The following is a 25,607-nucleotide window of genomic DNA, read 5'->3' as shown; positions in this document are numbered from 1 at the left end:
TATTACACAAATTGAGCCATATGGTCTAAATATTTCAGAGCTGAAATTTACTAGGCAATAAAAATGGCCCCTACCTCGGTAATGGTGTAAATTACAGCTTAACCACCAGCGCTAATGATGTCCTTCTGTACGCCCCGTAACCAACCGTACATGAAGGACACATTGTTTAAAAAAACACCCCAGGAAAGGCAGCGGAGAGAGAGAGAGGGGGAACAGGGAAGGATGGCAAGGGGCAAGAAGGAAATGAGGATGTCAGGGGAAAGGAAGAGGTGAGGAGAGCAGGAAAGAAATAAAAATGGCCACGGAAGTGGAATCGGGAAAGAAAAGAGGAAGAGATTGATGGAGGGAGCAGAGTCAGAGAGAGCAAGCAGCATGTTTACAATCTGTTAGTTTACCATTAAGGGCTCATCAGAGAGCACCGGGCCAGCCAGCCAACTGTGTTTCAAGCCAACATGAGCTTTCGAATATGGCACGTGTATACTTAATCATGCACCCTTGGAAGATGTAGAATATATGGCAGCTAAACAAATGATAGAGGGAAACATGTGCCATAACACACCGAGTGCCGATATTTAGGCATGGTCAGTGCAGCTGTGTGTGTCCATGAATGTGATCACTTAGTTTAACATAGCATAAATCCAAGTTAGTGAGTACTTGGTATAGTCGCAGATTTACAGGTTAGCCTAATTGACTATGCTTTCGGTGCCACGATAACCTGCGCGTAGCATTTTGGATATTGTATACTAAATATTGATGAAGAAACGGATCAGCTTCATTGTATAAATCAAAACTTGCATATTTCGGGTAGAAACTGTAAAAAGTTGCAAATAATTTAAAATGTAAATTACAGACATTCATGACAACAAAGCTAGTTACTGTAGCACAACAAAGCAAGCAGGTTGTTGGCTCCAAAACAATTTTTACTTATATCTTTAAAGGGAAAGTCAAACCAAAATTAATGTGGATTTTGCTGCTTTACCCCAATTAATATTTTTCCAAATGCCCTATGTTTACACAGGAGTGGTGTGGCATAGATTAGAGCATCTTATTGAGGACAAAAAAAAAAAAAACACAAGGGGGTAACTAGTTCAAAGCCAATTTTCAAATTAGAAAAACATTGTTTTGTTGACTTGCCCAACCTAAAATTTTATTGCAATTTGTTGCCTTGAAATTTGGAGTTGGCATTGACTTTTTCTGTCTTGGGCTAACATGAGAAAAGTCCGGGAGCCATGCATCCATTGCCTAAGTGTCTACAGCAATGTTCACTTGTTGCGTTTAACCCTCTAAGCCTCTGCTTGTACTCCTGAGGTGCAGAATGATGCGGGGGATCAAGACTAGCCGCAGGAATAAGAATTACCCAGCTTTGCCCTTGCTTTGCTTTTTTTAATGAGCCACGGACAACAAGGAGTGGGGAGGAGGTAGCGAGGCAAGAGAGGAGGGCGACGGGGAGGATAAAGACAGGTGAAGAGAGAAGAAGGCATAAGAGGACTTGCATACAGAGTTCATTAGGGCCCCCGGCCTATCAGACCCCTTCGTTAGAGGTCTTCAACTCTGATTGGAGGGCTCTCAGCGTTTTGCATAAGCAGTCAAATAATCAGGCGGCTCCTCTTCACTGCAATCTCCATCTTCTCGCGTTTTCCCAATCTCCTCCCTCTGCAGCCATGCATTTCCATCTGGTGTTTCTATACCTCACTTCCAAATAACAGTTGTTATGTCTTTCTCCTCTTCCATATCGCTCACACTCATGCAAGTGATAATTTCTCAGAAGAGGTTTTGTACTGCTTCTTTCTCCCGCTTGCGCACTCTTTTACTCTCAGTAATAACAGGTTTTGTGCTATTGTGTCTTTTGGCAAGAGCCTTCACTATCCAGCCTGCTGCCCCTGCACTTGTCCTAATGGTAGCCGCAATATGATGGTCATCACTTCAAAGTGTGAGAGCGTGTTTGTTTTTTCAAGAAGCTGCTTCTTGTGCAAACGGTTGGGTCTGGAGGAGTCTTTCGTGTCTCTCGCCATGGACATGAGGACATTCAGTCTTGAGTTTTGTACTTGGCATTCATGACTGACTAATCACTTCGTTTTATGACTAGGTGGTTGGAAGTCCTGTTATATGGTTGATAACATCCTTGCATTGGAAAGAAGTGTATCGATGAACTATTTGCAAGAATTGATATTGGGCTGTTTTGTCCACTGGGGAAGAATTTTGTCATCGCAATACCAGTCACAATCCATAACCAATCAGTTCTATGGATTGTGAATGTCTGACACAGTATGTTTAATAAATAATTTTGTTTGTAGTAGATTTGATAATGGAACTATTTTTCATCTACAATTGTTACTTGGGATGGGCAAGTACTGATAACAAGTAAGGGTATTGGTATCGGGCCAATGACAGCCGATACTAGTATTGACCGCTCCAGGTTTTACGATCACAATGTAGAAGTTACAAGTTAGAAGTGTTGCTTTTCTTTTATAAATAATTAAATGCTACATTGGAATTAGGCTTGGGATGATATTAGATTCTGATGGTGTGATGACAATGAGCAAATATCACAGTGTCACAGTATCACGGTATTAAAATTACAGCTCTCTTTTTTTCCACTGAACACAATCTATTTTATTTTTAAACAAAATATTTATCAATTTTCTACGTTGAGAAACGTGTACCATGTTTGGTACAGAATAAATAAATTGTTAAACATTTCTCTTGTTTGCCTTGTCTCTGGTAAGCTATGTTTCAGACAAAGACCTCCTCCTCATCCTCCATGCATGCCAAGAAGGTTAAAAAAAAAAAAGGTTTGCATTCAATTATTTTCTGAGGCAGCTTGTTGGGTCAACTCTTCAAACACTAGTGATACCGTATCACCAAACTGTGCCACACTTCCACAAATATCCGCTTGTGAGGCACACTAACCTTTGGAGGAAAAAAAAATCATTGAAGGAAATTTCTACGTTACCAACTGTAATCCTTAAATTGATACTGAAAGTAAGTTCATTTCACCAACATTGATATAAATGTCTTTTAGATAAAAAAATGAGCTCTTCCGTTCGCCTTTTTGATGTTGTGAGCCATCTTGTATAATCTCAAAAGGGCACAGAGTTGCGTGCTACACGTCATAACTTGATTTAGATTGGTGAAAGCTATGTCCAATCATCTTCCAGAAGTGGGCAACATCATCAAAATAGTTAATAGCTTTAAAGATAAATTTTGTCACTTGGTTTTGATGGCAAACAACATCACACGTACTCAGGGCTCAGGTAACAACCAATCATGCCTCACCTTCTAACGTCACATGACCACACCCAGAAAAACAGGTCAACCTTGAGCACATGTGATGTCGTTTTCAATTGGCAAGTGTTTTTGCTGCTGGAAATGGCAAAATAAAATATATCCCTTAAATGAAAATCTGGCATGATGCGGTTTAAGAAACCTTATTAAGTTGATTCTGTCATATTCTACATTTTAATTCTACTTTTTTCTACTTTTTATTCGATTCATCTTATTCTACTTTTTAACTTTGTAGATATTGGAATAGGATCCCTCTCATTTTACCAGACTTATGTTGACTGGTCTTTAAGCACGTCACAAGCAAACAGGCCAAGTCAGAATAGCATGTATGCTCTAAATCTGGTGTTCCCGAGGTCGGGAGCCGCCAAAGCTAATCACGGATTTCGGTGTAAAGTAGGCATGCCTGGTCCAGACCCCTGCAGCCTCTCTCTACCTCTGTGCTGGCCACCCACACAACACGTGCCTAATGGCATTCTTTGGGTCCGGTCGCATGTGTGTGCGTGTGACATAAATGTGTGTGTGTGTGTGTGTGTGTCACAGTTTGTCTAGCGCACGCTGACTAGTGGGGACACCCATGTAGGGCATTTGCAAACAGACATGGGGCAATTGTTCCAGCAACATCGAATTAGGCATACACAAATAAATGTACACACACACACACACACACACACACACGCGCGCACATTCATGGAGAGGGCTTGCCAGCTTGGCATGGGGCACGAAAGAGCATCATGCAGTGCTCTGGCTCACCTCAGAAACCTCCAAAAACAATTACAGCTCTCCCAGCACCACTCAGGCCACAGCTTGTTCTAATCAACCCGACAACAGGACTCTGTCAACTTGCACTGAATTGAAGTCCAATGTATTCCGTATCTGCGCTTTGCCACACAGACAAAGAAATGCAACACTTGAGAAAAGACGGGCCAGCGTGGCGCTTTGTTATCTCTCCGGGACTTAATACAATGGAGCAGGGAGGGCAGAGGTGGCCTGTGGAGCGGGACATACCTGGGGCCCGCCAGTTGGTCCGCATTCACCATTCATTAGACGCGGCTCTCTCATGTATGATCACTCACTTGACTGCTACCTGTGCACACGTGTCGGCGAGAGAGACAAAAGAGAGAGAACGAGTGCACATGCTAGTGCGTGGCCATATGCTAATGTTGCTCTGTCCCAGTGTCTCTGCAGGGCCCGGTGCTGGGGCTTTTGTGAGATGATCAGCATAATTCTTTTGACAAATACACATGGTTACTCGTAATTAGTATCACACAATGGTCCCCCCGGCTGTACCATGCCTCACCACCTGAATATCATGTACACTCACAGAGAGATGTGCGTTTTTGGAGAACGGTGCAAAAACAAGACCTATGCAGATGCTGGATTGTTAGAATATACGTCCGCGCATGTTAATTAATAGTCTAATATTGGCCAGTCCGGCCATACTAAACTGAAGACACCATCAACTTCTTTTCTATGTCTGCTGCTCTCTCAATTTCTCTTTCCCTTCCCCCGCCGTTGTCATAATTAATTGGGGGTAGTGGTCAATACTACATACATGTGCTTTTGCACATTGATTTTAGGTTAACCTGAACCTTTCTTTTCATATCTCACACCAAAGACAGTTCAGTTTTCTACACATTGACCCGTGATCTTTGATTAGAATTAACATAACCGTAACTCACTTTTATGCATGTGATTATATAATAAGCTGTGGAACAGCAAAGGTTGGCCATCATCCATTCTATCCGAAACACATTTCCTCATATGAAACAATGGAATTGGAATATGTTCCAAAGCAAAGGTGTTGTACAGTTAACAAAAATTTTGTTTTCAAAAACTTATTATAGTAAAAATGTACTTGTCAATTATTACTGGGGAAGTGCAAATCCCAATGACTTCAGTGGAAATGTGGTCACAACATTTTCATCAGACCAGAATAGGTGAGAAAAGATCGGGGTTAAGAAAGTTTCATTTTGTTTATTTATTTTCCCCAATTTTAAGGGATAGAAAACTACACAGGTATTGTCAAAAGAAGATATTGCTAGAATATAAAATATATTTATGTGTACTATACGCAACATGACAACGTTAGTCAGAAACGCCGGAAATAAACAAAAGCTGGTGACAGAACGTTTAAATGTGTTATACCACTTCTTTACTTTCCATATAAAATCTGTTGAACATGTTTTATGAACAATTTAAAAAAAAAGGCAATTTAGTTAAATGTTTTTCTTCCCTGAATACATTGCCTAGGTATTCAAATCCACCAAATCCTCAAAATCAGGTGACTCAGTCTCAGTTTCAATCTTTTCAGAATTGTTCGACAACTTTTTTTTGATCTTGCACTCCTATTTGAAAAAAAATCAGTAATGATAAAACTCAATCTCATTTTCAAAGTATTTTTTGTAACAGCAAAAACTAATTAAAACTAACTAAACTAAAATTAACTAACTAATAACTAATGAAACTAAAATTAAAAAAAATGAAACGTCAAATAACTTTAAAGAAAAATCCCAAACTACTTTAATCTGTTCCCAATTCAAACAATTGTCAGCATAACACCAGTGTTTATTGAATAGGCAAACGTTACTTTTTTAAATTTTGCAACGTTTAAACAAGTGTGAAAGGATGAGGCAGGGGCTTCTCAATTTACAACTCGGCAGAACAACTCAAGGTTATCAACAATGCACCGGGTAAGAACGTGTAATATGCATGCCAATTTATAAAAATTAGTACATTTTCAAGTGCCACACAGTAGTACAGTGGACTCTAGCTGTTTGTGGGGGATTGGAAGTTATACAGCCTGCGAATCGCAAGAATGACTGAGGCATTAATTATGAAAATTGTGAGTAACTGAGGATTAGTTAACTGTATCCCTGTAACATGTTTACGCAGCAGGAAACTGCAAATGGCATCCATGGCCTACTATATTAAATCTGTAACAAGGTGAACCTCCTTTGTGTTGTCCTTCACAGCTCAGTTCAGTTTGTCATCCGCTTCTATTCTGTTGCGATTGCACACCTAAAACTTTGTGTTACCTCATCTTGTTGATTTCTTCAAGTGTTAGCGTTAGGGACGAATTGTTATGAAGGGGGCCGTTAATGGAATGTAATAGTAGTGTGCTTCCGCGTTAAAGCGTTTGATTACAACCTACTTGAGTGTGTGAGCGGTGAGCAGGCTGACGTGCCCAATTTCCCCGCGCGTGCGCGCGCAGCAAGGAGGTCATTAATGCGGTGCGTTCCGGCGATAAAGTGTTTGAATGTATTGCCATCTAGAGGCGTGTAGCAGAGTCTCGGCGCTCCTATAAAAGCTGCCAGCGCCAGATGCTGCTATTGACAATGTGCATATGTTAAGCGCTTTATAGGCCACATGCCTCACATATTTCACTGGCTTTTAAGGTGGAGAGATCTCTCATTCGCGCTCACTTAATCTGTCGCTCCCTTTTGTAACATCTATCTCTCTCTTCCACCTACCTCACTCTTTCCCCTCTTATCAGCTTCGCCGTTCATTGTCTCCTTTCCTCCGTCTGTCGCTTCGCTTTTTATTTGCTTCACCTGTTATTTACCAACTCGCCTATTACATTTTTTCCAGCACTCTTGCATAAGTCCCTGCCCTCTATATCATATCAGGGGTGTCCAAACTTTTTCCTCTTGGCTGGATTCAGAAAAATAGAAATGCCTAAGACCCGCGTTATGTTTATTTATTTTTTTTAAATGTCAATTAACCATCTTGATCTGTTTAGTTGTAACAAATGGCGATATTGTCCCGGGGTCATTATGATGTGGGACGCATTTAGTCCTCAAATTATGTCCCAAACGTGTATTCCAGTTCAAAAATGTCATTATAACCTGTGTGTTATATTCATTTCTCAGGGACATTAACCCTTGTGGATTTATGTTACAAATTATGGAAATGTTTTATTTATTTATCATAAAAGCATCAATGGAGAAAAACACACCAGGGAGCTGAAATTTCCAGCAGATGATTGAAAAATGTAAAATTTCCAAATGCAATTTATTTTTACATTTCCATGTGATTGCAGCTGGACGTGTGAGATTTTGTGTACAAAAATTATAATTGTCCAAATTTTGGACCATATAAAACAATTCTAATTAGAAGGTTTGTGATGCATTGTAATAGGATTTATAACATTCAGTTTCCTGCGATTTTTGCAATATTCTGTTGAGCGGCGGTCAAACTGTCAGGAAACAGCAAATTCTTTGTTGACATCTGTTACACCTCAAGGCAGTAGGTGGCGGTGGAAACCAATTAATGCATAGGTGTCAAACTCCGGTTCTTGAGGGTTGGTATCCTGCATGTTTTTTCTTTCTCTCGCAAACACACCGGGCTCAAATGATTATGAAGATTTTTCAAGCTCTTGCTTAGCTTCCTGTTGAGCTAATCATTTGAATCAGGTAAAGTCAATGATTTGTTTGCCGATTGTTAACGTATACCACCTCCCCGGCCAGCTGCAACCGCCGAGGTGGTGTGTTGTATGCTATGCCGCCGACCAGTCCGCAGTCTCTATTATACTCAACAGTTCTTGGATGTAGTCCCCCGATGAGTTGACTGACAGTGGGTGTTGTGGTCTGGCCGCAGCGTGCAGGCGGCGATCACGTGACCAGGTTGACCACAATAGAGGCAAAGGCGTGAGCGCATCCGACGCGCCCTCTCGCCGGGAGTAAGACGACCCCCTCCACTTTGCATGGGTTCGCTGCTGGCTGCTGTCCGCTCCGGAGCCGACGCAGGAGCGATGACGGTCCGTTCTCGTTCCGTCACCCCTCCCGGGAAGGCGCAGTGAAAGGAGCCCGTTCGGCATCTCTCTCCCTCCCGCGTTCTCGTATTCAATTGTCGAGCCGAATGGCCAGCGCGATCAGCTCTTCCAAGGTGGTGGTTTCGTTTCGAGCGGCGAGCTCGTCCTTTAACTTAGGGTGGAGCCCCCTGCGAAAGATCCCACGTAGCGCTGTCCCCCCGAAGCCGCTCTCCATGGCTAAGATGCGGAACTTAACTGAATAATCAGCCACGCAGCTGTTGCCTTGTTTATTGTCTAGAAGCTGTCTCCGGCCTCGCAACCCAGTACTGGGTGGTCAAACACGTTCCGAAATTCTTTTGTGAATGTTGCGAGAGAGTCTCGGAGCGCGGGGTTGGCTGCACTCGCGGCCATAGACCAGGCGGCCGCCTTGTCAGTGAGGAGACTCATAAAAAATCTTGGACTGGTCGTACCGGTAGGTCAACGGTTGTTGATCAAACACAAGGGAGCATTGATGGATGAATTGACCGCAGGTGCCTTGCTCACCCACGTAGCGTGCAGGATGTGGGATGGCTGGTTCCGGGCTCAGCTTCGGTGTCCCGTCGCTGTCGCCAGAGCTGGCCGCTTCCGGGTTGGTTGCTGGACTGCGAGAAGCGATCTCCTCAACGCTTCTTGCTAATGCAGCAATTGCTCCCTGGATCTTTTCTAGCATCTGCTGGATTTCACCAACCAATTGTCCCGGCATATTAGAGCCTAAAAGGCATCGTATATGACAAGGGGACTGTGAACTCAGCCTAAACAAAAAGCACGTCTTAAAAGCAGAAAACACAACAGATCCAGAGGCAAGTTTAATTAACTGAAAATGTCCAAAATTCAGTATTATATTTGGAAACGCAATCACAAAGTATGAAGGCCATACTTGATTTATACTCGTGTGTTATGTTACTTTGGCTGCTCTAGTAATAACATCCTGGGTCAATTTGACCCAGGGTCATGTGTAAATAACCAAAGGTTTCATAGATTTTGGTTTGGGCTTAATCCTGCTAACGAAACTTGTGATTTCTTTTTCTCCCCTCAAAAATAGCAAACATATTCCTGGGTGATTTTGACATGACGTTTGCTTATTTATCAAAAAACAATATTATAACAAAAAATGAATTCATAAAAATGTGTTCAAATGCTCTGCGATGGAAAAACTACATTCAACATTTACTTTAACTTGGGTCAGTTTGGGTAAGTAATCGCTTGTCTGTATAATGTAGCTATTTTCTTTTATATAAAAACTGCTACATGAAGGCTTTCTGTTAAAGGAAATAAGATGGGTTTTTTTTCACACTTCTAACACTACCACCAGACGTTTTTATTACTTTTTTTAGATAGCATTGTTGTCCATGTCTTTGTATGTAGTTTGTACTTTGATTTATTTGTCTTTTCATGCGCCTTCCACTGTGAACATTTGTGATTTGCAGGAAGGGTTTAGCGTGCGTCGAAGGGGTGTCCAGGGACTTATTAATCCTATTTTACCGCGTATGAGAAACATGTTGGCTGGCAGACATAGAGACAGCCAAGACATGCGTTGGGCTCATTGTTCAGGCACTTCATCCTCGGTGCCACGCCACGCTGATTTGTCTGGGTTCTCCTTTGATTCCGTTTGAATTGGAGCCATTTGGATCCCTTTGCGACTGCGTGGAATTGGCCTCACAGCTAATCTCTTTATGCGAGAGCCTGAGGAAAGAGTTGCTGTTCTGTTTTAATCGCAGATTGAACATGTGAATTATTTCACACACATGCGGAAGTTTATTTCGATCTCACATACTGAAGTGTTCCTTGCTCAACTGTCTTCTCATCTCTCTTCAGACAACAGTGTGTCCTTTATCAATCAGTAAATGATGTTACAGACACGCTGTCGCAGTGAGTGCCAAATTTTTTGCCTGGGTCCCGTTGCCTAAAGCTACTGGCAAGCACACTGCGCCTCTGTTTGTTTGAGAGAAAGGATGCACGTGTGATATAAACACTCAGCAGGCTCCGAATGCAGCCTTGAGGGACGGCCGTCTGCCAGTCTGTCACTGCCACCTCCTCGGTATTCAGAATGTTGTAATGTTGATATCACAAATCCCCATGACACGTTATATAGCTTTTCGTTGTTTCAGTTGCTCCTCATTGTGGGAAAATGTTTTAGCTTGGTTTGCAAGACTGACAGTTTGCCGGTTTTTTCCTCCATTTTCAGGGTTTAGCCCGAGAAGCAACCATCTTTGGCCTTGAGCCTTACAGCGAGTATAGTCTACAAGTGGAAGCTGTAAACGAAGCAGGTTTGTCTAATCGCAACAAAAATCTGATTCGATTTCTTTGTGTGTGTGGTGTGATGTATTTTTATTTATTTATTCATTTATTTACTCTTTCAGGCAGCGTGTCAAGTGAATGGGTTGACACACAAACTCTGGAGGCTTCCCCTGCTGGACTGGCTAACTTCAGTGTCGAGCAGAAAGAGCAGGGTCGGTCCTTGCTTCTCAAATGGGATCCACCAAGTTCTCCAAATGGAGTCATCACGGTATATGCTTTGTTACAACAGAATAAACAGGTTCTCAACATTTTGTGAATGATGATTTTTTTTTTTTTAATACATGGATGCTCCTTTTTTATATACTGTATGTATAGTGGTATGTTTTCCTGTACCTCCATTTGAGAATGACTGAACTGTTTGATCAAATTTCCCTTTTGCTCTCTACTATCAGATGTACAATTTATACAGCGAGGGCAACCTGGAGTTCAGCGGGCTCTCACGCTACTTCCTGTTTCGGCGCTTGGAACCTTGGACCATGTACACTATGACTCTTGAAGCTTGCACGTCAGCAGGGTGCGCACGTAGTCCTCCTCAGCATGTCACCACCGCTGCCGCTCCACCCGCCTTACAGCCCGCTCCCGTACCTCTTTTCGTTGGTTCGGACCACGTTTTGCTCACCTGGGGCCCTCCTACTCAGCCGAACGGGCCAATCGGCGAGTACCACTTACTGGGAAGAACTCCCGATCGGGTGGGGAGGGGAAGAAGCAGAGAGGAGGATGCTCAAAGGGAGAAAGTAAGTATTCTTCCTTTTTTATTTCTTTTACTAAAAATGACATTTCCTATCATTGTCAGCCACGCACTTTGTCACAAACAGGTGCTGTTCCGAGAGTCATCCCCGCAAGAAAATGTCAGTTTCTCCTACACAGTGACTGGATTGCGTCCTTGGACTCATTACGAGTTTGCCGTACGTTCTCACAACCCCGCCGGCCACGCTCATAGTTCCTGGTTAACCGTGACGACCAGGCAGGCCCCCCCGGGTGGCCTGGCCGCCCCAACTGTGAGTCACCTTCAGGGTCGACCCAGTGAAGTGTTGGTTTCATGGGCTCCTCCTAGAGAACCCAATGGAGTGCTCCAGTCTTACAGGATCCAGAGGAACAATATGAGCTTCTCCTTTAGTTTTGACCCAACGGTGCTTAGCTACACTGACGAGGATCTTCATCCCTTTGCAAGCTATAGGTGAGGCTTGTTTAATGCCTTCCATCCCAAACACATTTGTTTATCGATTTTAAGATTCCAGACATACAGTCCCAGGTGTTTAAAACAATTTTCATGTTTGTCTAAAGGAGAGTCTAAAATGGCTTGTACTCAATGAATTAAGAACTAAAGCAATTAATTTAGGTAATTCATTTCTAAAGTAATTGATTAGTACTAAAGCACCGTATTTCTCAAAGTACAAGTCGACCTCGCTTATAAGTTGACCCCCTTTTTTACTGCCATTAAGGTGAATTTTACCATAACGCTTTTATCAGTCTACCAATGACTTTAGTGGTTACATAGATCATGGCTGTCCAAATAAAACACATGGTGTGTGTTATAAAAATGACAAATTTAAAGTACTTTTAGAGGCATTTCTACATCATATTTCGAGTATCATAATGTTGCGGTTATGGCGTGGGGAGAGGTGCAGACAAGACAGCAAGGCAATGCCTCGGACGTGCTGTTTTTCCTCCTGGTCATTGCTTCAAACATGCTCGTTACTCTTCCATGGGTAGTCAAATGATTTGTTAATCGTCTTAGTCTGGATATTGTTCCAAACTTTCTTTACGCAAGTGACAAAGTGGCAAGATCAGAGCGTGCAAGGTTTCCCTTCGCAGTGTATCCCCACCCTCCACACCTGCTGACATCTATGCTCTCACATAGTGTCTTCAACGGCTTGTTTAAGCGCACATCCAAGGGCTGAAGGAGACAAATCAAGCCTTTTTCTTTACATTACATGTCAAAATCTGACGAAAACATTATCCACACAGCCTCGTCGTTGACAACAAAGGAGCAATTAGCGGCATTTGACGAAAGTGCATTTTCGCAATGTTCAGGTGCAAACACTCTAAAATGAAGGCACACTATATCGAATTAGGGGTATATTTAATCATTTTAAGCCTTGTAAATGTTAAATTACTGTACTTATTTCGCTTTCAGATGAATGTTATTTACTTTAACACTGAATTACCTAAAGTAATAGATTACTTTGGCACTTAATTATAATTCATCAAAAATGACTACTAGACACTGAAGTACAAAATAGTTGATTAATTTAGAATTAATTACCTAAAGTAATTGATTACCTCAGGACTTAATTACCTAAATGGATTATATTAGTACTTTTTGACCTAGTTGAACCTAATGTTGGAAATGAAAGAAATTACTATACTCCTTCCGATTTTTCTGAGACAATCGCACATTTTCAATATCTGGCGGGTTATTAATATCTTTTTGATATGATCTTCAGTCCATGACTCAATTTTGAAAAATTTAGTCAGTATATTAAGTTTATCTATGGTCAAAATCAGATCGTGCATGTAAAATAAACAGTACATTAATAACTGTGAATGATCAAACTATAAACTGTAAATAACCAAATAAAGATCTTTTTTTTTCTGTCCTCTCTTTCAGCTATTCAATTATAGCCTGTACATCTGAGGGCTGCATCACAAGCCCTCACTCAAACATCACCACTTTAGAGGCTCCCCCCACCACCGTGGAGCCGCCCACAGTGAACTCCATCACGTCCAGCTGTATGAACATTTCCTGGACAAAACCACCAACCCAGAATGGGATGGTGACTGAGTATGTACTCCTAGTGAACAATGAAGAGGCTTATCGAGGTAGAGACCTGAAGACAGTTGTGGAACACCTTCATCCTCACACGTTCTACCATCTTGTGCTCCTGGCGTGTACAAGTGGTGGATGCACTCCCAGTGCAACAACATCTACTGTGACAGACGAGGCTCCTCCTTTGGATATGCCTGTCCCCACTCTGAAGGTGCATTACAATAGCATGTTAAGCTGAACTCAATCGCATTAGCTATTAGACCAGAGTAGAGTCGATAACATCGATGGAAACAAACTACTTTTTTTTTTAGAACCGCAAAGCATTATGTTCCAAAAAAACCTGAGTGAGTAGAGCGGATTAGAGCCGGGTCAATTTTTATGGGCGGAAACAGCTTTTGTCGAGTAGAGAAAACCAAAATAGAGTAGCGTAGGGTGGATAACATCAGCGTAAACATAGCTATAAACTATGCCATAACCAATGACAATGCGGCAATTTTGTCAGGAATCATACCAAGGTACCCTTTCAGTAGTTGTGGCTAATTAACATCAATTACTTTGACAATTAACGCTACATTCTGAGTGGCGTTTGCCTAGTGTGAACCGTTTTAATGCAGCCCTCTAACTTTTCTGCTTAAGGTCACAGGCCCTGAGTCAGTAGAAGTAAGCTGGGGACCACCACAGAATCCCAATGGCGTCATCACAGGCTACGAACTCCGCAGAGATGGCCGAGTAATCTACGTGGGCCCGGAGACTCATTACCACGACTTCACCCTACTGCCCAGTGTGGAGTACAGCTACTTTGTCAAGGCCAACAACAGCAGAGGAACTGTGAGCAGCGCCACAGCCTCAGCAAAGACTTACCCAGCGGCTCCTTCGGGTGTGGGCCCCCCCTTGTTGTCAACTCTGGGACACAATCAGGTTGAAGCACTCTTTTCGTAAAATCTGTAAATATTCTCTTTCAGCAAGAGAACAATTAAAATTGCACTTCATCATACGTAGTTGTTTTTCGTTGTAAATGGATTCATTAGCTAATGAAGCTATTCAAGTGGCCAGTGAGATTATGCTTCATTCTCAGAGCCTTGACCTGCTTTTCATGTCCTGTGTAGGTGAAAGTGGAGTGGAATATTCCCGCCCGCCCTAATGGAGATATTATTAGTTACACAGTATATCACAGAGAGCCCGTCCAGCTCAGTATGAACAGCACAGTGTACACTCCAAAGGACGGTGTATTCTCCAAGAGACGCATTACTCTGCAGGGGCTGGCTCCCTACCGCAGGTGCGATTGTTTCCTATTTTATTACTATACTTTAAGGAAACTAAATCTTTATTTCCAAATGAACTTCACACATGATGTCTCTTTCAGGCGTCTTTATCTTGCTGTCTTGCATTTCTCTACAACAGGTGCTACGCTTTAGTTGCTTTAGTTATCGCTCCCTACTGTATAACAACGTTAAACTGAAAATTCCATGGACCAGAATGCCCTTCACGATATCGAATACCAAATTGAACTTACTCATGCAAAATAGTATGTGGGCCATACCGAACTGCTGAATCAAGCATAATTTTTTTATTAACGCCTTCCTAGTTTTGTTGGATTTTATAGCCGTTCCCCAATAAAACATTGTATTTAATGTTGCAATATACAATACACTCACTGAGCACAACATTAGGCTCACTCACAAAGTCTATTGCAGGCTTTCCTAAATGTGTCATCATTGTAATTTGCAATGGTGGTGAACAAAAGTGCATCGTGAGAGCTGTTTCTAACATTTTGTTTACCTTATTTATCACAATCACAACTCTCACAATCAGTCAGTTCTAGCGACTTGTACAAGAATACACATAGTGCATTTAGGGTCTATCAAATCTGAGTCAGTATATCACATACACACAAATGTGTGGCGACGACATGTCTGCAGGTATGAGGTGAGGGTGGAGGCCTGCACTGAGCTGGGATGCTCGTCCAGCGACTGGTCATCCATCCTCACGCTGGAGGCTCCCCCCGCTGGACAGACGTCGCCACTGTTAGACCTGAAAGCCGACACCCGCACGGGCCTCCACACTACCTTTCTGCTTACCTGGTCCCCCCCAGCTCAGCTAAACGGGAGGGCCCCACGTTACGAGGTGTACCGCAGACTGGAGAGCACCACGCATAACCGCAGGAATGATGCGCTGACGCTTGTCTACAATTCCTCTTCCACAAATTGCAAGGATGAGGGGCTCATGCCATTTACTGCATATCAGTACCAGGTATATTGTACTTTTTTTTTTTTTTTTTTTAAACACACTCAGATATGTATAATCTCACATGTCTCAGATGTCTTCCATAACAAAATGAATGATTTCTTATTAATCTGTAAATTATTTGGATTGTTTTTCATTTTGTTTATTGCACAAATGCCTGGAATTTTAACGTCTCAAAAGGAAATTTTGACTTCCTTAAAAGCAGACTCAATATTTTTGTTTGAATTTTTGTTTTACTTGCTTTCCCTTTGGGAAATGTTGAACATTTTTAACAAATGTCTTACATTTTATGGACCAAACACTCGTTTGGTCCATAAAATGTAAGAATTGAACTGAATTATAATTAATTTAAGTCAATTTGAAATGATATTCCCACGCAAGAAAGAACATTTGGACCCAGGAAGTTTTTATTTACAAAACTCCAAGTTAACCTTAACAAGCATTGCAAACCAGAACCAGTCTTGGAACACTAGACTCCAAAATTAAACTTGGAAACAACAGAAACTCTGAAGACATCTTAGCTTGACAGATTGACATGATTTAACATTTTAATAATGTACCACTGAGAATTTCGAGCAAGGATCGTCAACCCTTTTGAAACTGAGAGCTACTTCTTTGGTACTGAGTAATACGAAGGGCTGCCAGTTTATGTGAACACACCGATCATGTTAATAATCGATTAAGCGATGTACAACTTACTGTTGTATCGGCCTGGTGCCAATCATAAAACTCTAATAGCTTTGTGTTCAACTACAGACACAACTCATCGCACTTAGTAAGACGAGATCATCATTTGCTTAATTTTATATATTCCGTCCCCTTTTTGTTTGGTGTTCTGTTATGTTTTTCTAGTGTCGAGTATTTGCAATAGCTCAGTCCACACAGGTGCAGGAGGGAGGTAAGTATTCAGACAGGTGGTAAATAGAAGACTCCATATTCGTCCTGTTGTGCTGCGCGTTGATCTGTTAATTGACAGGCAAGCCCTTTGGAAGCAACAATAACATTAGCATCCCCGCCTGTCAGATGTACGCGCTCAGGCCAGAGAACCCGTGTAATTGATTGAGTTTGCCTGATTGTGGTGCCGTTTTTATTTACGAGGGTCTTAATTTATGACAGGAGGAAGGAGGGAAGGGAGGAGCTTTGGGAGATGACGGGCGGGCAACGGCGCCATTAATCATGGCGCCCTCAGAGCACCCCACTTCCTGATTACCGGCCAGCCAATCGAATTAGCCGTTAGTCCCCTTGGTAACAGTGCTTGTATTGGAAAGACCTTTTAATGGTGACCGCTACATGTCCCCTGGGGATTTTCCAACCGAGGGGAGGGGGGGGGTCGCTATGTTTGTGTTGTCCATGATCACATGCACTCACAGAGGTGCTACACATGAGTCACACCGAGAAGTTACGCAAACGATAAATCTCTATGTCCATCTCACATTTCTCCATTCTCAGAGTTATCATCTCTATTACAATTAGTCGATTCCCATCGCTTCAGGTTCTTTAGTTGCTGTGTTTACCGCCGCTTGCTGACGTCTCTGTCTTGGTGTTTCAGGCATATGCAAGGACGATACGTCAGCTCACTTTAGCCCTGCCAGAGAGAGAAATCATATTAGGCTAATTACACTGGGTCATAAGCTCCTATTGACAGCTTTATGCGTCGTTTTAATTACTGCCCACTTTCACACAACTTAGCCCCTTCACCCCAACTAGATGCACCCGCCAAGTCGCTCCGCCGGCCTATCAGAGCACTTCCACGGCGCCTGCGGTCCAACGGGCCAATAAAAGCACTCAAATTCTGCCGGGAAGTTCCCCGTAGTCGTTTGTTGCCATGGCGGCAAACGGGTGTATTTTTATTTTGTGTCTAACAAGCCAAATGGTGGCCCAATAGGAGGGGAGAGAACAAGAGAGGAGTGGAAGCAGTAACCACTCTGTTTATGATTTAAGGACCACGAGATGGATCAAGGTGAACGTGATCTAGCCCGCTTCAGGTTGCAACTTTTTCCTCCCTGTTACGTCTGCGTGACAGCAACTTTTTTTTATCACTTCTTGCAACGCTGGACGTTTTAACAGTGTTGCTGCCTTCTTTGGAGCATTGTTGTTGCTGGGCAAACTAATAAAGCACTTTAATTTGCTGGCCATTCCAGAAGAAGTAAATAATCTGTAGGTTTAAGATCCAAGTTTTTGGAAAAGTGCAGTCAAGTCATGAATAAGTGATAAACGCACAATAAATCCAATCTGCTACTTATATGAGGTCTGAGTAACTGACAATATTGTAAGCATCATTTAGTGACAAATAGTGATAGTAGTTGTCATGCCTAAACAGCGCAAGATGACAGCTCATATTGTGTCTTTATTCAGTTTTAAAGCAGGAATTGTACTTTTAAATTATAAAAACAAATATGAAAAAATGTTCTCCTAAAAATGTTCATTTTTTTCCCTAATACCTTGGCTTTTTATCAAATTTGAGCCAGACTGTATAATTCCATACTACAATCAAAATGCACTATTTTTAATTTAATACATTTCTAACAGTGGCAATTAAATATCACCCTTCAATTTAAGTGTAATTTTCATCTTTTATTTATCAGCAAAAGTTTGTTTCCATCTGAATTCATCCTGATTGAGCTTCAGTAATGGCCATCACTTCAGCCCTGTTAAAACAATGTACAGTATAGACTTTAATGGGGAATGGAGTGGACGCTTATGGATAACCTGGGAGCAGAATCACACGACACACAAGATTCCAATTTATATTTTATTACATTTTATATTCAGTCAGATGTCCCCACTGGACGTTCATAACCAAATGTGTCTCATTTTGCGTTTATATCAGATTCCAAGGTTAATGCCTGTCTGCATTTATACTGTTTCACCACTACGTAAAATCTACTATGACTTTAGTAATTGTACTTTAGGAATATCCATCCTTCCATTTTCTATTGCCGGTTACCCTCACGAGGGCTGCTGGCTTGCTGGTGCCTATCCAGGGTGTCTTCAGGCAGTAGGCGGGGGACACCCTGAACTGGTTGCCAGGGCTATTGTAATAGACTACAATATTATCTTTTAAACAAGTCATTTTAGATGAATGGAAATTGTTAGTGGGATATTTTGGTATTTTCCGATTCGAATTGGATATAAACAATGTTGGAAATGTATTACATTGCCATGGAAAATGAATAAGAAGTATATGCAAAGATGTAATTTAAAAAATCTTATTTGAGGCATAATTCTTTGAGCAAGTACTTTTGTTGCCGTGGCCACACTCCCTCATCATCTTTCTCATTCCCAGTCTCTCCATCCACCCTCCTCCTCCTCCACTCACTTCTCAGTCCATCTGTTCTGTCACTTAGATCAATCACTCTGATTGATCACACCCTAATTGACTATTATTGGGGTTAATTCAACTCTTAACATGATGCGCGTGAGCACGCACACGCTTGAGCCTCGCCATCTCTGGCCACAAACAACTCACCCGCACACATACATACTTTGAGCAACTCAGCTCAGACCCATCCATCTGCCTCGTGCACTACTTCTGACAGGCTACAGATGACTTACACATGCAAATCTCCACCCTGCGTGACCCTGCGCTGTGTACACCCTCTAATTATAGCCAACACAAGCACACAAATAAGATTACTGTGTGTGTGTGTGTGCGTGTGTGTGTTTGTGACTAACTCCTTGATGAAGGTGAAAAGTAATTGTCATGCAGATATGTTAGCGTTGGCTTGCATGGTGAAAAGGTTTCGCTCTCGCGCCCGGTGCTAGTTTTGACGGATGATCCGATACATCGACTTATATCCTGTTGCATGTCACCTAATTAAGAGACACTTTCATTAAGAGACGATAACATGCGTCTGAAATTCTGATGTTTTCTTGACCCGCAGCTGTGGGCAGTGAACTCAGCAGGCCGCTGCTCCAGTCCATGGGTCAGCGGGAGAACCGGGCCCGCCCCGCCCGAAGGTGTGGCTCCGCCCACTTTCCGCCACGTCTCGGCAACCACGGCCGTGGTGGAAATGCGGTCTCCGGCCCAGCCCAATGGCGTTGTCAGCCTTTATCGCGTGTTCTCACTGGACCGTAACGAGCACGTCGTTCTGGTAAAGACTAAACTGCTCTCCCTCCTCTACTTACTTCCTCAGCAATCTGAAACCCTAAAGTGGCCCAACACAAACTGTTCTGCGTCTTTCCACAGCTCTCAGAGGGAACATCCCATCAACAGACACTTCATGCTTTACTGCCTTACACCCAGTACAGGGTCGGCGTGGAGGTCTGCACCTGTTTTCAGGTAATAACGTGGAACAAGGGATTAACTCCGTTAAAACATTCATCAGATATCAGTTAGTCAAATTATGATACTGCAAATCCAACCGAAAAGGGCCGATGGGTAGAAATCTTATACAACACAATGCAAAATCTGACTGAGATCATTTCAAGATTTTGTGGTTTTATCTTTTTGCTATAATGGAATACTCTGGTCACAACAGGTGAAACAATACTAGAACTCAGTCAACTGTGTCACATTCACAAAAGTAAAATCTTTCACCAAGAGATGCTTAACACCTGTTACTGTAGTGCTGTAGCCAAGGACCAGTGGTTGAGCTGCACACCCTGGCGGCACCCCCAGCCCGCCAGCCGCCTCCTCGCGCCATCGCACTGACCTCACGCTCTGCTCAGCTGGCCTGGTTTGAGCCTCTGGAACCCAACGGAGTCATCGAAAGGTGAGGGGAGAGTGTACGATGATCGCCGATGTCATTACATTGTCGCTCCGCTTCTGCTCTTCATATGCAGCTGTGAGCTCCATCGTCGAACGGCCTGCCCGCAGCCCCCTCAGCCTGTGAGCCGCTCTTGTGTCACTGGCCCAGCGGACATCACCTTCTTTGGCAAGAGGCGCAGCTACAATGTGACAGGTTACTGTTGTATGCTTTTTTTTCAGGTTATTGTGTTCAGTAGAGGACGCTTTGACCTTTCCAATGATCTCTCATGTGTTAGGATGGGATTCAACTATTTTAAATTATTTATGTCTTTTTGAGACAAAATGGACACACCAGTGGAAACAAACGAATAGGCTGTGTCTCAGGAGAATATTGGATCTCTCACCTGTTATTGCGGTCAGTCAGGGTGTATTAGAACTTTGACGAATGTGTAAAATTGTTGAAATAAAGTCTAAGTAGGCTTATGTTTCATTGTGCATATATGAGGGTTGCGTTATGTGCTGTAAACACACTTGTGCAGGTCTTCAGCCATATTCTGCCTATGAGCTTAGAGTAGCCTGCTTTAACAACATGGGCAGCACCGCCTCCAACTGGACCACTGTGGTCACACTCAGTGAAGGTTTGCCACGTCTCCGCACATTCCCGTCACCTCTTCCCGTTCATATCTCGTGTGTGTGTGAATGCAGCCAAGTCATGTTTGTTTGCAGCTCCACAGTATGTGTCACCCCTGTCAGTGAGCAGTAATCTGACGGTCATTTGGCTTGATTGGACCGGCTCCTTCTCCCTGAACGACTACCTGAGGGAGTATACGGTGACCGAGAGCCAACTCAGGATCTACAGCGGCTTCCACAGCTACCTCCATGTTCCACGCACATCACAGAAAAGTGAGGGCACTTTCACATGCTTGTTGCAAACAAACAACATTGCTGTCCACTTGAAGGCGAATAAGATCCAATCAAAGCTGTTTCTAACAGTCAATTTTGAATGGCACTGTCAGAAGTGTTAATATAAGTGAGTTTGCAATTGTATTTTTTTTTTTTTTAGTTTGCAGTGGGTAGCATGTCGACTTAGTGGTCTTTTTCTCACATGCAGTCTTGAGGTCTGAAACTCTTGTTGCCTCTTGCCGTCGATTGAAAATAGTGACATGACAACCCAGCTCAAATATAAGCGATGATGCACTTTGATGTTGCAAGTGACAAAATGGCCACCCCTGAGATTCTATCAAGACAGTATTTACAATTGCGGGATAAATCACATAATCATAAACACAATGTTTCATTTGATTTTTATTTGAACTAATTCAGTTAATTGAAATGTTTGAGACACCTCTGAAACAGTAGAGTTAAACACCAAGGCAAAATACAAGCACAATAATAAAAATTGTTAAATTAGGACCCCTCTTACCGTGTCATTCAAACGGAGCGTCAATACCGCAGATATGACTCTGAATGTGGCTCCTTCAAAACAGTAACATGAAATATGCTTTTATTCGTTTCCTTTTAACCTTGTCACCATAAATAGGCACTATAAACAAAAGCATTCCTTTCTGATTGACGCAGGGTTAGTGTTTTCTCTGCCTTCACAAGGAGGATTTGTCCAACCTTGTGTGTCATTTCTCAAACCTGTTAAAAACAGCTTTATTCACCAGTTTTCTCAAATGACTTTGTCTTTCTCCTCTTGTCCTCCACAGCACTGTCATTTCAGGTGACTTGTACCACAGACAGTGGCAGTGCCACCACTCCCACTGTCAGATATAGCCCCGCTTCAGGCCTAGGTACCGCACACTCAACGGCGCACTTTGAAGTCTGATGTCATTAAAATGAATAAATAAATGAAATGCACTATATGGGTAAAATATTATGGAAAATGTCATTCTGTTTTGTGAAAATAATGGGAGACCTCTCAAGACATGTTTGAATTGGTGTGGTTTGGAATTTAGAATAGAGTCCTCTCATCCCACAAATGTTCAGTACAAATAAAACACAGACATGCAATTATTTTGTAGACAGTAGAAGCATTTCCAGCTGCAAAGAGGAGTCCTGCTTATTTGCTTCTGTTTTCACGTCCTTCCCAACTTACAGCTATCCTGATAAAACAGTCCGAATCGTGTGGCATTCTTCCTGCAGGTCCCCATGATCCAGCGGACGCAAATAAAGAGGGAGTAAGCATGTCAACAGCGCCCATCTACTCTGAGCTGTGGTTCATTTTGCTGTTGACACTGCTGGGTTTGTTCTTGCTGGCCATCCTGTTGGGCCTTCTGCTGCAAAGGTATTCTCACCGTTATAACCCATTCTACTTTCATATGTAGCATAGATAAATGGCTATTATGGTTTATTTTGTTTTTTTGTTTTTTTTTTGTTTGTTTTTTTAATAACGTTACATCTAACGCCAAAGAGAAAAACACAATAGCAATGTTCAGTATCCACCGATCACAGGTCTCTGAGGAAGAGTCCATCAGCTAGAGATCGCCCTCCACTGGTCATGCTTCAGAAGAGCAGGAAAGCTGGAGGAGAGACATACACTGTGAGTGTGTGAGTGAGTGTGCGTGAGTGAGAGAATCGATTTGTATTTCTGATTACATTGTTCCATTTTCTTATTTACTGAATTTATCCCAAATTTTGCACATTGTAATGACACATCTTTGTAGAGCCTGTTTACATGAACGCCACTGGAGAGAGCTGAAGAAACAATGACCTCTCAAGAAAACACAGTGGGAACAATATTTGAAATGTTACGGTTGAAGAATGATAATGGATTTAGAAGTTAAAATTCGTTATCTAGTGTATTTTATTTTATCCTGAATTTTTCCGTCTTTCAACCATCCATTTTCAATAGCCGCTTCTCTCTCTTTATATGAGACATTTGTATATATCCATATATTTCTTTTTAAATGTATGTAATGGAAGGATGGATCGATAGATGGAAAGATGGACATCATTTGAATTCAAACATCTCTTCAATGTGTGTCTTGAGTTGTCTTCAAAACTGTGTCTTGAGTGGAGTCACACTTTCACTCACATCATCTTCCTCCATTTTTCTCACATGACCTCCTCCTCTGTGGCCCTCGCTCAGAGGCCTCATCCCGGCTCGTATTCTAAACACCATTCCAGCTCTGTGCTTCATCCTGATCACCTCACAGTAAGACTCCTCCCACTGTGGGCTAATCCTAAATGTCCACTTTATATTTTTCCCTCTCCTGCAGTTTGACACTGTAGCAGACTGTGTTGAGATCAACAATGTAACGCTTAAAAGCTACACTGTGTACACCGAGGTACTATGCACTGAGCATGCTGTCTTTGTGTGCGCGCGTGTGTGTGCATGCTTTTTGTGTGAACGAGACAATACGTACACATTGGCAAAAGTCAGACGAGTGCCAAGGTTGGTTCTCAGCCAGTATAGTCCAATATATGCTGTGGATACAACACAATCATAAAACAACAATGGAGTCACCTCCCTCTAAAATCCAAACGTACATTTCAGGCCCTGTCAGACACCAAGATAGTGGGCGGCGGCTCAGCGTTCAAGCCCATGTCCGTCCTGAGGGTCCCCGGCCAATCAGACCTGACCCAGGCCTACTCCCATCATCCTTTGCATCACAGCCTCAGCCAGCTGATCGACAGCAAGGCTTTGGTGACGGAAGAGGGCTGCTGGGACAATCCCATGGAACCGGCACTGGTGCGAGGACAATCATAGCTTGATGTCTACACACCCTTGTTTAAATAGTATGGTGTTTTGTAATTAAAGAAAGAGAAACCTTGCTACCATTAAATAAGGAATATACCCTATACAACGCAAATGAAAAAAAAAATATTTTCAAGATGCTTAATAGAAGTAAGCAATTATCTTTGAACCATTTACAGAAAGAGTGGCCCAAATACACTCAAATTTAATAATAAACTCAAAGGGTGTGGACACATCTGCAGCCAGATTTTTTCAATTGCTCATTCTTACTTGATTATAAAATGTTTTTTTTGTTTTTTACAATTGGGTTGTACAGTACAGCTCTTAGTTTTCATTCTTGGTGGAAAATGGTTTGAAATGATCTTAGCAAGCCAATTTTGAGCACTCTGACTGACAATAGTTCTGTTCTTTTTAAATAAATACCCTATTTTCTGAACTATAAGGCACACCGGATTATAAAGCGCACCCTCAATTAATGACATTTTAAAACTTTTTCAATCACAATACAGTAATACTCAAAGTAATAACAACAATAACACAAATAATAACTCTAAACTCTCAATAGCAAAATAACTCAATGTCAATATGACCAACCTTTTTCAACTGTAAACCCACAAAAGAAACAGGTAAAGCTTACTTTATCACTTCATTCCCTATCTGCGAATTCCAATCTCAATATTGATCCATATATAAGGCGAACCTGAATACAAGGCGCACCATCAGCTTTTTAAAAAAAATGAAGGCTTTTATGTGCGCCTTATAGTGCGGGAAATACGGTGATCAAACCAAAGCTGCCCAAACCTTTTTCTCTGCACATTACTATAAAAAAAGTTGACATAAAATCACGTTGATGGCGCTCCTCAGTTGGATCATGCTGACGTCATTTCTGATACAGTATATGGCACTTAAAGTGTTTATATGAGAAAGTGGCGGCATTTGAACAGGAGTGTGCATATTTTTTGTGCCTATGATGGATGCATAGATGGATGGACAGATAATCTGAAGATGTGATGTTTTTGTTTCAGTTCGGGGAGGAAGACATTGCAGATGCCATCAAGTCTTTAAGTTGCGTGAGAAAGGAGCACGTGACCTTCACTGACACCCATCTTTAAGGCAATGTAGCCAATCGGCTATCGGAACTCTAATTAACGGTTGCAATGTATCCAGGTATGAGAACAGTCAGATTTAAAGCCTCGCCGTGTCTTATTTAAAGCCACTGAAAGAACAAAAAGCAGAATGTGCAGATTTAAAGTTAGTGAAGGAAACAAACATTTTTGGAAACTATTCGAACACATATTGTAGTCTACTGATAGGTGTATACTTTATAAAGATTGTCGAAAAAAAAATTGTAAATGGAACTTGAATGAGACCTCATTAATATATTTCAATATTTATATTTCCGGTATAGAATTTAGTAGTTTTCCTTCCTCTTAGCTGCTTCTGCTGTACATGTTATTGTGCCTCATTGAAAGACTGGCCAGTCGTCCTGTAGAAGACTGACGTGACTTCGAATGGCCTTCTTCTCTTCTGTTACTTTTTCCAATGCCAACCATTTCTCCCTGTGTTTCTGGGAGAATACGTGTTTATTTTCATTTACAAAGCAAGGTCATTTTTATTGTGCAACACTTTTGTGGAGTGTCTTGGAAGTATGATCTGGTTAGAATTAAGCTGTGTTGGTAACTTTACAGAACTTCAGTATTTTGTAGATGAGTTCTTATTCTGAAAGTGACTAAAGCCCAATGTATTGTTATGACCATTTTTAACTGTGGCAGTATTATAGTTTGCTGTAAATAATTGTTCTGAAGTTAAATATAAGCAATGTGGCCAACAA

The 25,607-nt window shown here is 42.0% G+C and overlaps 1 protein-coding gene across 1 annotated transcript in view; it reads left to right on the top strand.

Annotated features, from left to right (window-relative positions):
- The window catches only part of ush2a (Usher syndrome 2A (autosomal recessive, mild)), a 156,242-nt gene extending 130,635 nt beyond the window's left edge, over positions 1-25,607 (top strand). The window contains exons 74-93 of the mRNA XM_088413582.1: positions 10,260-10,341; positions 10,435-10,580; positions 10,765-11,106; positions 11,188-11,549; positions 12,984-13,353; positions 13,779-14,060; positions 14,249-14,418; positions 15,062-15,392; positions 19,271-19,480; positions 19,576-19,668; positions 19,956-20,101; positions 20,172-20,290; positions 20,616-20,714; positions 20,803-20,979; positions 21,786-21,869; positions 22,222-22,363; positions 22,531-22,618; positions 23,168-23,233; positions 23,576-23,770; positions 24,802-25,607. Coding sequence (XP_088269708.1) covers positions 10,260-10,341; positions 10,435-10,580; positions 10,765-11,106; positions 11,188-11,549; positions 12,984-13,353; positions 13,779-14,060; positions 14,249-14,418; positions 15,062-15,392; positions 19,271-19,480; positions 19,576-19,668; positions 19,956-20,101; positions 20,172-20,290; positions 20,616-20,714; positions 20,803-20,979; positions 21,786-21,869; positions 22,222-22,363; positions 22,531-22,618; positions 23,168-23,233; positions 23,576-23,770; positions 24,802-24,888 — 3,591 coding nt within the window. The 3' untranslated portion in view covers positions 24,889-25,607. The remainder of the gene's footprint in view (positions 1-10,259; positions 10,342-10,434; positions 10,581-10,764; positions 11,107-11,187; positions 11,550-12,983; positions 13,354-13,778; positions 14,061-14,248; positions 14,419-15,061; positions 15,393-19,270; positions 19,481-19,575; positions 19,669-19,955; positions 20,102-20,171; positions 20,291-20,615; positions 20,715-20,802; positions 20,980-21,785; positions 21,870-22,221; positions 22,364-22,530; positions 22,619-23,167; positions 23,234-23,575; positions 23,771-24,801) is intronic.

The sequence above is a fragment of the Hippichthys cyanospilos genome, chromosome 4 (genome assembly GCF_059441005.1).
Source record: "Hippichthys cyanospilos isolate Australia breed blue-spotted pipefish chromosome 4, RoL_Hcya_1.0, whole genome shotgun sequence".
NCBI lineage: Eukaryota > Metazoa > Chordata > Actinopteri > Syngnathiformes > Syngnathidae > Hippichthys > Hippichthys cyanospilos.
Note: the sequence above shows the minus strand (reverse complement) of the source record. Positions and strands in the feature narration are given on the sequence as shown.